The 16,451-nt window shown below is 52.6% G+C and overlaps 1 protein-coding gene across 10 annotated transcripts in view; it reads left to right on the top strand.

Annotated features, from left to right (window-relative positions):
• The window catches only part of CAPRIN1 (cell cycle associated protein 1), a 1,156,748-nt gene that overhangs the window by 271,357 nt on the left and 868,940 nt on the right, over positions 1 to 16,451 (top strand). For all 10 annotated transcript variants that reach the window (XM_069623390.1, XM_069623385.1, XM_069623386.1 and 7 more), the window contains exon 5: positions 13,290 to 13,528. In XM_069623390.1, coding sequence (XP_069479491.1) covers positions 13,290 to 13,528 — 239 coding nt within the window. The remainder of the gene's footprint in view (positions 1 to 13,289; positions 13,529 to 16,451) is intronic.

Genomic DNA, 16,451 nt, shown 5'->3' with positions numbered 1-16,451 from the left:
GATCTAGTTTTAAGGGTCCAGTTGAGTAAAACCCCACTTACTAATGTGAGTGAAAAACACATACTCCTACATCACGTCCCCTTTCCTCCATACTTTTGGGAGATTCCGTCCTGTGGGACGGGACCGGAGCACTTTTTTGTAAAAAAAAAAGCATCCAAATGAAAAATGTGTCCTTTTACGCACAATACCTTGCGCGACTGTAAACCCACCCTCATTAGCTCGGCTCCACGCATCACCCTTCAGTCCTTTTATCCGCGTGGTCTGTGCTGGACGCACTAGCATCACTGGGAGGGAAGCCTTTTTTTTTCCCCGTTGTCCTTCTCTCCTGCTCCGATTCTGCGGTCATGTAGTCCTGTCTATTCCGGAGCATCTGGGATTTGCCACTTGTTCTTCTTGCGAGCGTCGCGTCGCTAGGGCAGATCCCCATTCTCTCGGCTTGGAGTGTCTGGGACTTGATCACCGTTGGGAACCCGTGTTTCTTCTGCAACTCCCTTTCAGTCTGGGCACTTCAATGTTGTCTTCGTAAGTGGGAGGAAGTCTTCCTGAAGGTTCCTCCATCGCATTTCCAACTCTTCATTGACGGAAAGAAGAGATGCCCAGTAAGTTCATCACTTTTCAGGGCACCCCGGCACAGGGGACTCTTTCCCGGGGTCCTCCAGGTCCGGGAGGGGCTTCAATAGCTCTGCTACCAGGGTTATCTGAGGTGCCTCGCAGACCTAATAGGCGGACTGGGGTTTTCTCCAAGGGTTTCCACGAGGGGCCTGCCTATAACGGATCACGATCCGAGGTTCACAGATCAGGTGCTAATAGCAAGCATAGTCGTGCTGAGGCGTTTGGTACCGGAGTTCGCTCCACAGTCTCCTTGTCTGGAGCTTCCCACAAAGACACTGCGGAGCACCCTGAGGCCTCTGTGGCTTTCTGTACCGAATCACGGTTTGAGGCCCCTCTCGAGGGAGTTATTAAGACCAGACTCTGTTCCGAGACTAGGGTGTGTACCAACAGGCCTGTAAAGGTCTTGTCTGTGAGGTGGATTCCTCAACTTTCCCGCGCTTGCGAAAGTACTGGTTCTGAGGGGGCACAGGGAGAGGTTGTCTACTGTAACTCCTCTGTGCCATTGTCGAGGTTACTCCTTTGGAGGTTAAGTCAAGGGACCGGATGTCCAGTAAACATCCAAGGCCGCAGTACCGGCTCTGCAGAGGATCCTTGTGTCAAGGCTAAAAATTCAGTCACGTCCCCTGACCAATCTGGGGCGCCAACTGCCTCATCTCCACATGTGACGCAGTTCTCCTCGGATGTTCACAAAATGGCGGACATTCCTGCAAGGTCTACGGCAGCCATTTTGTATTCTTCCCTCACACCACACTATCAGCGGGTGCTGGGAACTTTCTTTTTGGTGGAAAACTTTATCCATGCAACAGTGAATCCGTTACACCCTTCCTATGGCTGGCGTGCTTGGATGCCACTACCACATTCAGTCTCGCTTCCTCCTAAATCTGCCCCATTGGTCTATGTAGACCTGGTTGCTGGCGGGCCCTCTTGGCAGCCCTCCTCTCTACGTTTGTGGGTTTATGTTCCTCATGAGGGGCCTCTGCCTACTCCGGCACCTAAGGCCTTGGAAGAGGATTCCTTTTGGGAAATTTCAGTCTAATGAACTCTGATCCCATGAGGGAGTAATTTAAGGGCCTCTTTAGGGAAATCTGCCCTCAGACTGTTGCCTGCACCGACACAGTTCCTGTCATGGCACCTGTTGCCACGGCGGTAGCACCTCCTCTGCCGCCCAGCCCTCCTCCGGCTCTTCTGCCTCCCTTGTCACCGGTGGACAGGTCTTCAGAGTGCAATGTCAATCTGACGCCGGTCGCGTCGTCGTGGGATCCGGATGCTCTAGGCGACCCCTTTGGGAGATCAGGACCACGAGGACCAGCCCCGCTCTGTACAAGCATTTCACGACCAGGTACTGGAAATGTCACTCCTTGACATACCAGTGCCTGAGGCACCCACTCCGCAGGAAGGGGTGCTTTTGGGGGCCCTGACATCTCCACAGGAGCACACCGGCCTGTTCCTTCAGAGGGATGTCCTGACCGAGGCCCACAAGATCTGGGATAAACCCCACACTGGGCTACACATAAAGGATTGATGCCCCTCACAGGCTTCACACCTCCGAGAAAGTAGCCTTGGCCTCATGCCCGCTCCTGTCCTCGACGGTGGTAGCGGCCGCCACTCTGCAATCTAAGCCGGCCTCTGCGACGTCTGCAGCTGCGGCTCAAGTTCTGTCCAAGGAGGACAAATTGCTTGATTCCTAGGGCACGAAGATTTTTGCCAGTTCAGTGCTGCAATTGCGTCAGGCCAACGCAGACCTCATCCTGGCGGCGGCAAATATGAAACTGGAGAGATTTGGCTGGCTTCCAGGACTTCATTCCTGTCGACAGGTTAGACTTTAAAGGCGGCTTGTCAGACGCTAGAGTGTTGGTGCAGGATATCTGCTGGAGGTTTATGCACATCATGTTGACACCTCGGCTCATGGCCTAATGCTGGTGGTGGACACCTCGGCAGGCTTGGTTTCATGAAAGTTTTTGAACAAGGTCCAAGATAAAGTTCTGGACCTGCCTTTTGATGGCAAAGAGTTTTCATTCTTCAACGGGTGACGAGCTCATCAAGACTAAGGCGAGCATGCAAACCTCCAAGTCTGTCGCTGCTCGTGAAGGCCCCAGTCAAAGGTCAGAGATCAGGGTCCCTATCTCAATCCTCTTCAGGCTTTAGAGGGGTTCCAAGATCGCAGGACTGATCCTCTGCTGGGTAACTCCTGCCAGAGGCAGCTACGTGGCAGGTTTTTCTCTCGTCTGCCTCTTTTTCAGGGACAGGTAGTCTCTTCACCGAAAAGTCTGCAAAGTATTCTTTGGCGTTCGCATGAGACTCCGGTGGGAGGACGAATCTCGTCTCATCTGGAGGCGTGGCAAACCGTCACCGACCGGTGGTTTTGTGCATCGCTCAGGCGGGCTTCTGCTTGGCCTCCCCTACCCCACCCATCAATCCTCCCTTTCAGCAGTCAGGGACACCCTCCCTCAGAACAGAGGTCCAGAAGCTTCTAGATCTCAGGACTATAAAACCCATTCCCTTAGTGGAACAAGGGGAGGGCTTCTACTCATGTCTGTTTACAGTGCCAAAACCCAACCAGGCTGTCCTGCACACCATTCTAGACCTTTCCCAGTTCAACCTTTCTCTTCCCCAAGAGAAATTCAACATGATTCCCTTCCATTCTCCCCATCTCTACCTATGCCCGCAATCTTGGTCTCCACTTCAACTCCTCCCTTTCCTTCTCCCACCTCTCGATCCTGTTGGCACCATCTCTACAACATTCGTAAGATTAGATCCTCCCTCACCTTTCATGCTTTTAAACTCTTAATCTCCTCCCTCATCTTCTCCCTTCTCCAGCATGGGGTCTGGCATGGATTCACATGCTCATGAATATTCCCCGTCGTCAGGCTGGGAATCCTCGGTAAAGAAAAAACCAGTATCAGTTTTGTTTCTGATCTGTCTTTCGTAGTAATAACCAATCACTGGTCTCTGCGTCATACTGACCACAGCCAATGACTGCCCTCTACCTAAGCACCGCCTCTGGCAGCCATCTTCAGATTTTTACCGCACGTTCATGTGTTGGGATCCTCGTGCTATTGCTCTCGAGCGTTAGTGCTATTTTTTTCACGTTTTTTCTCAAAAACTTCGTTTTTTCGGTCAAAAGAGCCTCAAGCCCCACCGACTCTCCATCCGATCAACGGGGACCCGTGTCGGATTTGTCTGCGCCCCTCAAGGGTAAAGATTTCGTCGAGCTACGCTTTTGGAGGACTCCAGAAGTTTCTCAGGCCCGGTCATGGCCCAGGAGAAGGGAAGCTTGACGCCCGGAAAGCTGTTCAGGGTCTGCCCTGGATGCCAGCTGCAGAACGTCTTCAAGGAGGACGAACACTCTTTTTGTCTTTACTGCCTACATGAGGACAAGACGCACATGGAGAAGGACTGTGCCTTTTGCGGCAACATGTCGGAGCGGACCATGAAGGACCGCCATCAACGTCTCGCCAACTGGCTGGAAGGGAAGAGCCCGTCCGGCGAGAAGAAGAGGAAGAAATCCGAGCGGTCTTCTAAGACCTTTGAGGACGCCCCGGCGACGGGGGTCCAACATAAGGCCAAGCACCGCGAGTCCGCTGGCACTGGGAGCGCCGAACGGTCGGGCTCTACGGGCGCCAGGCTGGGCGCACAATCAACCACGCGCCAACGCTCTGGGTCGGGTAAGAGGAAGGCCGAGCACCCGGCGAGGCTCCTGGCGAGGCCCCGGTCGAGCTCGAAGGCGGAGGGGGAGCGAGGCAGTGTCCCCCCCCCCCCCCTCAAGGATAAGGCGGTGAGCGCACCTAAGGTGGTGAAGGCCTTAATCCATCCGGCCAAGCCCTCTATCGAAACTGTCGCGGCGGCCCTGGCTCAGCCTGTGGAGGCTACACCAGTGGTGGCGACCTCGGGGCTCAGAGTCTCCCTGCCACCTCGGAGGGAGTCTTCTTTTGTGCCCATCGATAGGACCCCCGTGAAATCCCGCGTGGGGAAGAAAAAGGGGGGGGCAGGGCGTCGTCGTAGATTCGGCCTCAACCTCGGAGGAGGAGCTGGTCGAGGTCTTAAGCCACGGCCTCGGCGTGGAAGAAGACCGGCCCGTCGGGATGGATCCCGACGCAGGTGACGACGACATCGTCTAGGGTACCGACGGGGCCCCTGATCGCCCGTCGGAGTCCCCTCTGCCAGCGCCGCGAGACAACTCGGCGGCCATTTTGTTGGCTATACAGTCCTTATGCTCAGAGATAAGGACGAGACTACCGTTGCCGACGGAACCTCTCCCGTCGGGGGACCCAGAACCAGGACCTTCTGGGGTTCCCCCTACCAAGAAAAGAAGGATCCACCCTCCGCCTCCTTTTCAGTCGTCGCGCCCCTTCCAGCCCTCCTCCCCGTCCACCTGAGGGGATGATACGGGGACTGACACGGCAGCGACGGGTACGGACGACGAGGTATACGACGAGGATGTACCGTCGTCGCCTCCCACCAGGGCTTCTCCGCCCGACGAGATTGGATCGTTCCACTCCATGATCACCAGGGCATCCGAGCTTTTCCAACTCTGCCCTGAGGAGAAGAAGGAAGGTTTCCTTTATCAGCGGCGCGAGGCCAAGAGGAAGACGGTCCTCGCAGTGCCTCTATTGGACGACATTTGGGATGAGGGCCTCACCCTCCTCAAGAACCCTTCCACGACGCCAGCTAGAAGAGACCGGTACGAGAAAAAGTACCGGGTCCCGGACACGGCCCCCCTGTGCCTCTGGGCGCAGCCTACCCCGGACTCCGTCGTCTCTGCGGCGGCCAGGAAAAAAGCGCAGGGGGGGGTGCGGCCTCCACATCGACTTCCCCCACCGGACGGCGAGGGAAAGAAATTGGACGCTATGGGACGCAGAGTCATCTCGTCTGCAGCGACGACGATTAAAGCGGCCAACGCCTTGGCTATCGTGGCCCGCTACGACAGGGAGCTCTGGTACAAACTGGCTCCCCTGCTGGACTTCTTGCCGGACGACAAGAGGGCAGAGGCCCTGGAGATCCTGCAGGAAGGTGAGGTGGCTTCGGACCACGCCATTACCGTTGCGACGGACATCGCCGACACTGGGTTCCGCCAGTTGGGCAACGGCGTTTGCCTTAGGCGGCGTGGATGGCTCAAGGCTACGGACTTCCGTCAAGACGTTCAAACCAGAGTCCTGGACATGCCCTTCGATGGGAACAACCTGTTTGGGAAAACAGTGGACGTTTCCCTTCAGGCCATTAAAGCGGACACAGAGACGGCCCGGGCCCTTGGAGTTCTGCAACAACGACGGACGCCCTTTCGGAGCAGCGGAGGCAAGGGCGCCTCCAAAGGTTCCGGCGGCGGTTTCTCCACCTACCGTCAAGCGGCCCGCTCGTCGTCTCAGGAGGCCTACAGAGGACGAGGCAAGTCTGGCGGACCCCGCCGTCGTCGCCAAGGAGGTCAAGGCGGCAAAGCCTTGTCGAAGCAGGATTGAACTGGCCGTGGGGTCGGGCCCCCACCGAAGCACCCCAGTGGGAGGCCGGCTGGCGAGCTTCGTCAGTGTGTGGGAGTCCATCTCCACCGACCATTGGGTGCTGGACGCCTTGGCCCGGGGCCACGCGCTCGAGTTTCAAAGAAGGTGTCCGCGCGTCCCCCCCGTGGCCAGGAAAGAACTTCACGTCCCTCAACTTCTCCTGGAGGTAAAGGCGATGCTCAGGAAGGGCGCCATCGAACTCGTCCCAAAGAGGCTTCGGGGCTCCGGAGTTTACTCAAGATACTTCCTCGTGAAGAAGACGGGGGGATGGCGCCCCATCCTGGACCTGCGACATCTGAACAAGTTCATCAAGGCGCAAAAGTTCCGGATGGTCATCCTCCAGCACGTCCTGGGTCAGCTGGAGGAAGGAGACTTCCTGTTGTAGTTGGATTTGGAGGATGCCTACTTCCATATTCCCATCCTAAAGGGGCACCGAAAATTCCTCAGGTTTGTGGTCCATGGGCGTCATTACCAGTTCAAAGCCCTCCCCTTCGGACTACGGTCGGCACCCAGGGTGTTCAAGTGCCTCGCACCGGTGGCGGCGCAGCTGCGCCGCGAAGGGATCCACGTCTACCCCTACCTGGACGACTGGCTCATCCGAGCCAAGACGAGGGAGCTCGCCGTGGTTCACACGGCAAGGACCGTCCAACTTCTCACGGACTTGGGATTCTCCGTGAACTACGCCAAATCCCACCTGGTACCCGCGCAAGACGCTCTGTTTCTGGGAGCGAGGCTCGACAGTGTCCCTTCTGGCCTCCCCGTCGGAGGAGAGGACCAGGACCAGGACCATCCTGGGCAAGGTGCAGCGGATGTTGGTGGCCGACGCGGCCAAGATGAGGTCCATCAAGTCCCGCCTCGGAATGATGTCTTCCTGCATCTACCTCATTCCCATGTGCAGGCTCCGGATGCGCCCGTTGCAGGAGTTCCTGGACGCGCGCTGGATCCAAACGACGGGCAGCTTCGAGGAAAGGATCACACTCGACGAGAGTTTCTGACGAGCGATCCGGTGGTGGGGCACCCGCGCCTCTGACGGCGGGCATGGACTTCCAGACCCCAGCCCACCAGGAGACAGTGACCACGGATGCCTCCCTGGAAGGGTGGGGAGTGCACACCGAAAATCTGCACGCAAGAGGCCTTTGGCTCCCGACGGAGAAATCCCTACATATCAACGTCCTGGAGCTCCGTGCAGTGTTTTGGGCCCTCAGGTCCTTCCTTCCGTCCCTCAAGGGCAAGGTGGTGAGGATCTTCACCGACAACACCACCACCATGTTTTACATCAGGAAACAGGGCGGAACCAGGTCCCCAGCACTGTCCAAGGAGGCGCAGGACCTGTGGCATTGGGCAGTCGCCCAACGGATGTTTCTGGTGCCGTTTCATCTGGCAGGGATAAAAAACACCATCGCCGACTCACTCAGCAGGGAGCTGCGCTCGTGCCACGAGTGGGAACTACGGCAGGATCTAGTGGATCGCCTCTTCCGACGGTGGGGCACACCCCAGATCGACCTGTTCGCGACGGCGACGAACTCCAAGTGCCAGAGGTTCGCCAGCAGGTTTCCCCAGGCGAGGAGCATGGGCGATGCTTTCTCGTTCCCCTGGGAGGGCCTGTTCCTCTACGCGTTCCCTCCTTTGCCACTGCTAATCCGGCTTGTCAACCAGCTCAAGAGGTCACGGTGCAGGATGATCCTCGTCGCACCTGCGTGGCCGAGGCAGATATGGTTCCCGGACCTTCTGGACTTGTCAGCGTCCCCGCCAATCAAGCTGCCGGTGGACGCGGGTCTGCTCTCCAGGGAAGGAGGCGCCATCCTCCACCACGACCCGAAATCGCTGAACTTGCAGGCCTGGCTCCTGCAGCGCTAGAGTTTGGAGGATACGACATACCGGCCGACTGCAGAGAGGTACTTGCAAAGGCCAGGGCGTCCTCGACTCTTAAATGCTACGGACACAAATGGAAGGTGTGTTCTGTCTGGTGCCACGCACAGAAGATTAACCCTCTACGGATTACGGCTCCCCAGGTTCATCTTGCTGCGATCTCCCGATACACCAGAACCACGGACCGGTGGTCTCATCGTCTGGTGAAAGAGTTCATGAAGGGACTGTTCAGATCGTTCCCGCCGGTGAAGGCGCCGGCCCCGGCGTGGGAGCTCAACGTGGTGCTGACCAAGCTCATGGGACCTCCGTTCGAGCCTCTGCACTCGGCCCCGTTGAAGTTTCTGTCGTGGAAAACAGCTTTTCTTGTGGCCATCACCTCCGCACGACGGGTGGGAGAGATCCAGGCCCTTTCCTGCAAGGCCCCGTACTTGACTTTTCACGACACGAGGGTAGTGCTCAGGACGCACCCCTCCTTCATGCCCAAGGTACTGTCGGATTTCCATCTCAACGAACCCTTGGTGTTGCCTGTGTTCTTCCCGTCGCCTTCGTCGCCGGCTGAGAGGACTTTGCACTCGCTGGATGTGGCTAGAGCGCTGAAGTTCTACGTGGACCGCACGAAGTGTTTTCGGAAGACGTCACAACTCTTTGAACTTTGGACCTGTCAATCAGGGGAAGGCTCTCTCGAAGGCTTCCATTTCCAGATGGCTCTCCGGCTGTATCATGTACTGTCACCGGTTGGCAAACCGACCGCTGCCTGGCCGTCCGAGAGCCCATTCCACCAGAGCGATCGCAGCTACCACGGCGTTCCTATCTGGTGTGCCCCTGCTGGACATATGCAGGGCTGCTACGTGGAGGTCGACGCACACCTTCACGAAATTCTACTGCGTCGACCGGGATTCCAGGGAGGAGTCCAGGGTCGGCCAAGCAGTGCTGCGCAACCTTTTCGCCTGAGGTGAGCCTGGTGAGGAGGTAAGATGCTTAATGTTGAGTTTGATGTAATGCTTAATGTTGAGCCTTTGCCACCTCCCGTGGTTGTGCATGTGTGTACTGCTATGTATTCTTTATTCATGAGCATGTGAATCCATGCCAGACCCCATGCTGGAGAAGGCACAAGTTACTTACCTGTAACTGTTGTTCTCCAGCATGGGTCTGGCATGGATTCACATGCGAACCCTCCCGCCTACCCCTCTGCGGCTCTTCACTTGGTCATACTGCCACTTCACGTGCTTCCAAATCTGAAGATGGCTGCCAGAGGCGGTGCTTAGGTAGAGGGCAGTCATTGGCTGTGGTCAGTATGACGCAGAGACCAGTGATTGGTTATTACTACGAAAGACAGATCAGAAATGAAACTGATACTGGTTTTTTCTTTACCGAGGATTCCCAGCCTGACGACGGGGGAATATTCATGAGCATGTGAAACCATGCCAGACCCATGCTGGAGAACAACAGTTACAGGTAAGTAACTTGTTCTTTCTCTTCTACTGCTCTGCTCTCCTCTTTGGACTTCCTGCCTCTCATCTGATCCTCCTCAAATCCATCTACCACTTCTCTATCCATACTCTCGGTCTACTCGGCCCTCGCCACTCTATTTCCTCCTCGCTCTCTACTTGGCTGGCTTCCCTTCCCAACTTAAATTCCAATTCCTCTGTCTGGTCTTCAAATGACTCCACGACCTTGCTCCCCCTATCTCTCCTCTCATTTTACACTCCCTCTCGTTCTCTCCGCTCTGCTGGCCTCTTACTCACTGTACCCCCGTCACCATGTGCAGCCTCTCGCTTCTGTTCTTTCAGCTCTTGGCCCCCCTACACAGGAACTCCTTAACTCTCTCCATCCACTCTATCCCCACCTACACCTCCTTGAAAGTCCTTCACACTCCCTTGACCTTCTACCATCTCCCTGTCCCTCATACCTTCACCTCCCTTCTCACATCCACTTGACCTTATATCACATTTCACTTTTTTGCTTCTCCCTGCCTGCTCTCGTTACCTCGCCTCCACTTCCCAAGGAAACCGTTCTACATATTGAATTGTTGGTTTGTATCATAACTGAAAAGGGTGGCTTTAATGTAAGTTGCTCTGGAGGGCGACACCTTACAATTCCTTGAATTGGTTTCAATTTGGGTTAGCAATATAATGCTGTATCTTTAAGGCCATAGGATAAGTTCAAAGATGTAGCAGGTCACTGTATCCAGACGGTAGTAAAGCCTCACCATAAATAGTGTAAAAAAGAAAAGAATGCAAGAGACTGCGCCATCAAAGTGTGTGTATATTTAAAAACATTGCATAATCACACATTGAAAAAGAAGCCCATGTATGATATGTTTCGGCTCTGCTGAGCCTTTTTCAAATCTGGGCCGTATTTGCATGTAATCAATCCATAGGAATGATGTCCCTGTAGTAGTAACGGGGTAATATCCCCAGTATAAAGTCTCAACTCGTAGCAGAGCACTACCATTGGTACACTCTCTGATAATGTATCATAACTTGCTTCTTCCATTATTGTACCTTGTTATATTGTAAAGCGCTTTGGATTAAATCGCTATATAAAATAAATATGCTTATATGCATATCCTGATCCGGAGCCCGCATCGGAGATATCTGAGGTTCTCCCTGGGAGAAGAGCACTATCAGTTTCAAGTGCTCCCTTTTGGTCTCTGCTCTGCGTAGTGTGTCTTCACAAAGACGTCAGTCATTGCAGCCTTTTCTTTAAGGCTACAGGGTATTCATGTGTATCCATATTTGGACGACTGGCTTCTGCACAGTCTGTCCGGTGAAAGCCTCGAGCAATCTTCAGTCTCTCCTTCAGCTCCTGTCCAGTCTTGGGCTGTCGGTGACCTGGCGAAAATCCTCCATGACTATCTCTCAGGAACTGATATTCCTGGGTTTTCGTTGGAAAACTATCGACTGCAGGGTGTACTTGACGGTGGACAGGATGGCGGATCTGTTAACCACGCGTCAAGTCTTCATTCAGTTAGATCATGTTGCCTGGTGGTTCCAGAGGCTTCTGGGCCTCGTGGCCTCGTGCATGCTCTTCCCCTGGCGCGTCTCAGTTGGCTCTTTGGAGCTCCTGGGTCCACACGGTGGACCCGGACACCAAATGATCCCGGTTCCACCCTACATGACAGATCTCCTTTGGTGGTCTTCTTAGAGCAATCTGTCGGTGGGTGCACCCTTTCAGGAGCCCTCCCCTCAGATGACCATTACGACGGACTCCTCCCTTATCTGGTGTGGCGCGATGATGGATAATCAGGTTTTCGACATGTGGTCGCCGCAGAACAGACAATTTTTTTGTAAATTATCTGGAACTTCTGGCGATTTTCCTGGCGCTCAAAGCTTTCAAGACGGGGATTGTGAACAAGGTGGTCCGCATCCGCACAGACGATGCAGTATCCATGTTTTACGTCAACAAGTGGGGGGGGGGGGAGGGTACCAGGTCACCTCCCCTGACAGATCTAGCCATGCAGATGTGGCCAGCTGAATGACGGCAGACTCTTAGCCGGCGAGCGTTGGTCAGCTACGAGTGTGAGCTGAACACAGAGATCATCTCTGGACTTTTTCACCATTGTGGCACTCCAGAAGTGGTCCCCTTTGCAACATCATTGAACAGGAACATGCTCTTTTTGCTTTCAGGAATGGGCTCGGAGCCTCTTCCCGGGTGATGCTCTCGAGATTGTGTCACAACATGAGGGCCTGCGCCTTCCCGCCTCTTCCTCTGATTCAATGTGCGCTATGCAAGCTCAGGAACACATTAAATTGCCCTCTTGTTCATAGCCTCATGGTGGCCAGCTAGATTCTGGTTTTCGGAGCTTCAGCATCTGTCAGTCTGCTTACTGGACAGGCTTCCGCTCATTTCCGACCTGCTTCACCAGAGCGATCAGCAGTTGTGGCACCCCTCCCCACAATCATTCAGCTTGGTGCCGATAATATGCGTATTATCCAAGCGGCTAGAAAACCTTCGACCAGGTCTCGGTATAGGAGCAAATGGCTCTGGTTCTGTCACCTGTCTTTAGCAAAAAAGCTGATCCCCAGAGAAGCTCCTATCGACACTGCTGTCTTTCATTTCTCATCTGGCTGCTTCAGGCATGCATGTTTTGTCTTGTAGGACTTATTTGCCGCCTAGCTGTCCACGGACTCTTGTTCTTTTTCTTTGACAAACCCTGTCATTAAAAGGCCCTTTGCAGGTCTGTTGAATCTGTATCCACCTGTGCGCAGCCCACATCCTAAGTGGGATTTGAATGTGGTCCTTACTGCTTTGTCATAAACCCTTCAAAGCCATGGCTACTGCAGACTTGAAATTCCTTTCATGGTAAATGGCCTTTCTGATTGCGGTAACTTTGGCAAGGTGTGTAAGCGATCTTCAGGCCTTGTCGGTAGAACATCCGTTCCTCACCTTTCACAAGGATAAGGTTGTCCTCTGGACCAATCCCGCTTTCCTTCCAAAGGTGGTTTCTGATTTTCATCTGAACCAGTCTGTTTCCTTACCAGTTTTATTCCCAGAACCGCCTTCAGATGCTGAGGGTTCTACATAATTTGGATGTAAGGCAAGCTCTTAAATTTTATTTGGACAGAACATCTAATCTTCAGAGCTCTTCCCAGCTCTTGGTGACCTTCGGAGACCCAAAAGGAAAGCCGGCTTCGAAAGCAACTATATCCCGATGGATTGCTTCCTGTATCTGTAAAGCGTATTCCGTTCAGGGCCTTCAACCTCCAAAGGAAATTCATGCCCATCTTGTGCAGGGCAAGGCAGCTGCCATTGCCTTCCAGAAAATGTTCTCCGGGAAACCATTGCCAAGGCAGCCACGTGGGCTTCCCCATCAGCATTTGTGAAGCATTACTGCTTAGACCTGAGCTCCAGGGCTGATCAGTTCGGGGGAAGCTGTTCTTAAAAAGCTTTCAGTAAAGTAGTTCCATCCACTGTTATCCTGCAAGGAGTGCTTGGTAATCTCCCAAAAGGATGGCGGAAAGGGGACGGGATGTAGGAGTATAATAGTTACTCACTGTAGTGACTACCTTACTCCCAGTTCATAGTCCCCTTTCCTCCATACACCTGCCACCCCCTCTAATAAGTACCCTCTATTGCTTAAATGATCCCAGACCTGGCGATGGCAAAGGACTGAAGAGCGATGAAATAGGACATTCAATTTGATGCGTTTTTTTTTTTTTTTTTTACAAAAGTGCTCCCGTCCCACAGGACGGAATGTCCCAATGTATGGAGGAAAGGACTATGGACTAGGAGTAAGGTAGTCACTACAGTGAGTAACTTCATTATTCTGTAGATGGCTAAGTTAACTTTTTTCTCTCCATTTCTTTTGAGCAGATCCAGAAATCCATCAAGAAAGCAGCACGGCGAGAACAACTTGTGCGTGAAGAACTGGAACAGAAGCGCTTAAAGACTGTACTGGAAATACAGTTCATTTTGGATAAGTTGGGTGATGAAGAAGTACGCACAGACTTGAAACAAGGAATGAATGGGGTGCCAGTCCTTAGTGAAGAAGAGCTGGCTGTTTTGGACGAATTCTACAAACTAGTTGAACCAGAAAGAGATCCAAATCGGAGGTATGTTTTCAAGTTACTTGTGTTAGAATAATCGCTTGCATTCTCATTTTTGGTCCTGGTTAAAAAAAGGTGATTTAAGTTTGCTTGCAAGACAGACTGCTTACTTTCCATTAACCAGTGCTCTCCTAGACGAACTGCTCTCCCCTCCAGACCAGTTTCCTTAATTAATTGCTGACCCATGAACATCGAAACATTGAGAGTTTAGGCATTCTGGCCTGCAATTCCCACCTTCCGCCTTAAAGAGGTTATTCATGCAAGCGTTAAATCAGTTTTATATATCAACATTCAGGAGTTGTTTGACAAAGCACTTCCGGTTCACAGAATCTGTTTGGGTGTGCTTCTGGTCTTGCTCTTTGAGGCGATGGGCATACAGCCTCCACCCCATAATTGTAGATGAAGCCGCTTGTCTGATCCTGCCTGTGCCGGTGTGATCCGCTGGCCTCAGGCTAATGGCCTTCCCAGTTAACTTGGATGTGAAAAGGGTGCAAAGCAGTTTTGTTGCATATATCCAGTCCATATCTAGCAATGATTGCCCACTGCGAACAGGGGCGGGTGGTTAGCCTCCAAAATCTGCTAAAATAAAACCCCCAAGGATGGGAGGTGGGTGAAACACTGCCAGATACAGAAGAAAAGTAAGCAAAATAGTCCCTCTGGAGGACATTCCTGAATAGAAAGTCCCTGGTCTCTTCAGATCGCCTATTTCCACTATTTACTAGCTGCACGGTACCACACTTGTCTGTTTACTCTCGATTTACCACATCCCAACCAGCGGATTAATTTCAGTTAACATTATCTAGAATGTTTAACTGTGGGCTAATGGCTGACATTTTTTGGGGGGGGCAGCATAGGAGGGGATGTGTTGGAGATTTCAAACTGACTCTGTACAAGGACGTAAGCACTGTCCAAGAGGGAGAGTCTTGTAAGCACACCATTAGAAAGACTTGTTGGGATGCAGCAGTGATGGAAGTCTGCTAAAGGACCAGTGGTAAATATATTCCTGGATGAGTGGCTGATATTTGTCCTGAAACTGACAAATCCTCCCAACATGGCATTTGTGGATGAAGCATTGGAGCTATTCAAAAGACGGATCTGTAGGGGCAGTCTTGGTAGCTATTGCACAATATTGGTATCCCTGCATTAGAATGCATTCGATGCAAACAGACCTTTCTGGCCCTACAACATTATAGTGGCAATGCTTGCTAGAGCACATACAAGGCCGCTGCTTCTCCAAGTGGCAGAGGATGGAGACGCTCTTCCAGGATAACTCCCTCCCCTAAACAGTGGCTTATGCTGGTGCAAATCAGACAAATGGGTGATGGATATCAGAGCATATGGAAACTGTTTGGAGTTCTGCAAAAAGCTGGGTAGTTGAAAATAACCAAGCCTGAGTTGGAAGTATGGTTCCCAACAACTTTATTGGGGTATTTGAGTGTGGGCTTAACTTCTGGAAGCTGTGGTTTTTGTGGAAAAAGGATGTAGGGGGGCTAGGGGTGAAGTGCACGGTGAGGGAAGCAGATACCAGGAGTGTGGAGTCAGTGGGCGAGGGTGGGCAATTTGGTAGCAAGGGATCTATAAGCAACCAACAGATGAAACTGGGGAGCAGATCGTGGACATAGGTGTTGGGGAGGAGGCATCGTTTCAAGTGGAGGGTCTTGAGAGCTTTCCTGAAATGTAGAAGCAAGGGCGCTGATGACTGGGAGAAGGTACCAGTCTGGTGGCATAGATTGAGAAGGCCAGGCTTTTAATTCTGTTTCCACTAGTGTAGTTGGTCTGCTCTTGTCCTTAATGCTGGTAGATCGAAGGCCTCTGGAGATGCTAAGCTTCTCAGTGAGGTAGCATGGTGTTTTGAGGCTGACAGCCTTTTAGATGCAGCAGGATTTGAAGATGTGCTTTCAGCAGTAGCCAGTGCAGTTCAATGAGGATTGGGTGATGCATTTGAGAGTTCAAGTCCTGCTGCATCATGTTGAATACATCTTGGATGCCAGGATAGTTACTGGTGGGCCTTCTAAAAGGGTATTGCCACCATCCAGGTTGGAGAGGACCAAGCTTTCACAGTAGATAATGGAGTTTTGACAGCCTTCATTTTTCTGTAGGAGCGGAAAGCTGTTGTGTTCCTTGACGGCTTCTTGAATGAGGGGTGCCCTTCAATGTCGAATCCAGAAAACTAAACTCAGCGGGTCAGCCGAGGTGTGAAGCCCTCAAGGGTCACGGGGATGAGCGGTGTCTGGCGATTAGTAGTTTGAATTTTGTCTTGGAGGTGAAAATCCAGAACGGAACAATGTGGCAGGCCCTAAGTCAAATGATGTGTTGGATGGAGGAGATCTTGATGTAGCACTGCGTGTCTGCATATTTGTGAATGTGGTGTAGAGCTAGAAGGGTTCAGACTCCAGAGGTGTGAGGTGTAGAATTGATCTGGAAGAATACATTTGGACAACATGGTGGCAGTTAGCAAAGTAGGATTTTAACTAGCTGACTGTCTTGCTGACTCCTATGCAGTGATGTAGAATGTCGGTGAGTGTCTGGCGGTATACTGTACAAAGCTGCAGAAAACCAGGTGTTAAAGATGGCCATCACAGGGTATGTTAAGGGCATAGTCTATCAACTTTATGGTAGCAGTTTCCTTGCTGTCTGGGTTTGAAGCCAGTTTGGCTGGTCTGAAGGAGGTTGTTGGCAACGGTGTGAGTTGTGTGGCTACTTCTCCAGCATGGGGTCTGGCATGGATTCACATGCTCATGAATATTCCCTGTCATCAGGCTGGGAATCCTCGGTAAAGAAAAAATCTGTTTGTTTCGTTTATGAACTGTCTTTCTCCTAACAACCAATCACTGGTCTCTGGGCCATACTGCGCCAGCCAATGACTGCCCTCTACCTAAACCCCTCCTCTGGCAGCCATCCTCAGATTTTTACTCCACATTCAAATGTT

The sequence above is a fragment of the Ambystoma mexicanum genome, chromosome 11 (genome assembly GCF_040938575.1).
Source record: "Ambystoma mexicanum isolate Mex_15411 chromosome 11, UKY_AmexF1_1, whole genome shotgun sequence".
Taxonomy (NCBI): Eukaryota; Metazoa; Chordata; class Amphibia; order Caudata; family Ambystomatidae; genus Ambystoma; species Ambystoma mexicanum.
This window is presented reverse-complemented; position numbering and strand designations above follow the sequence as displayed.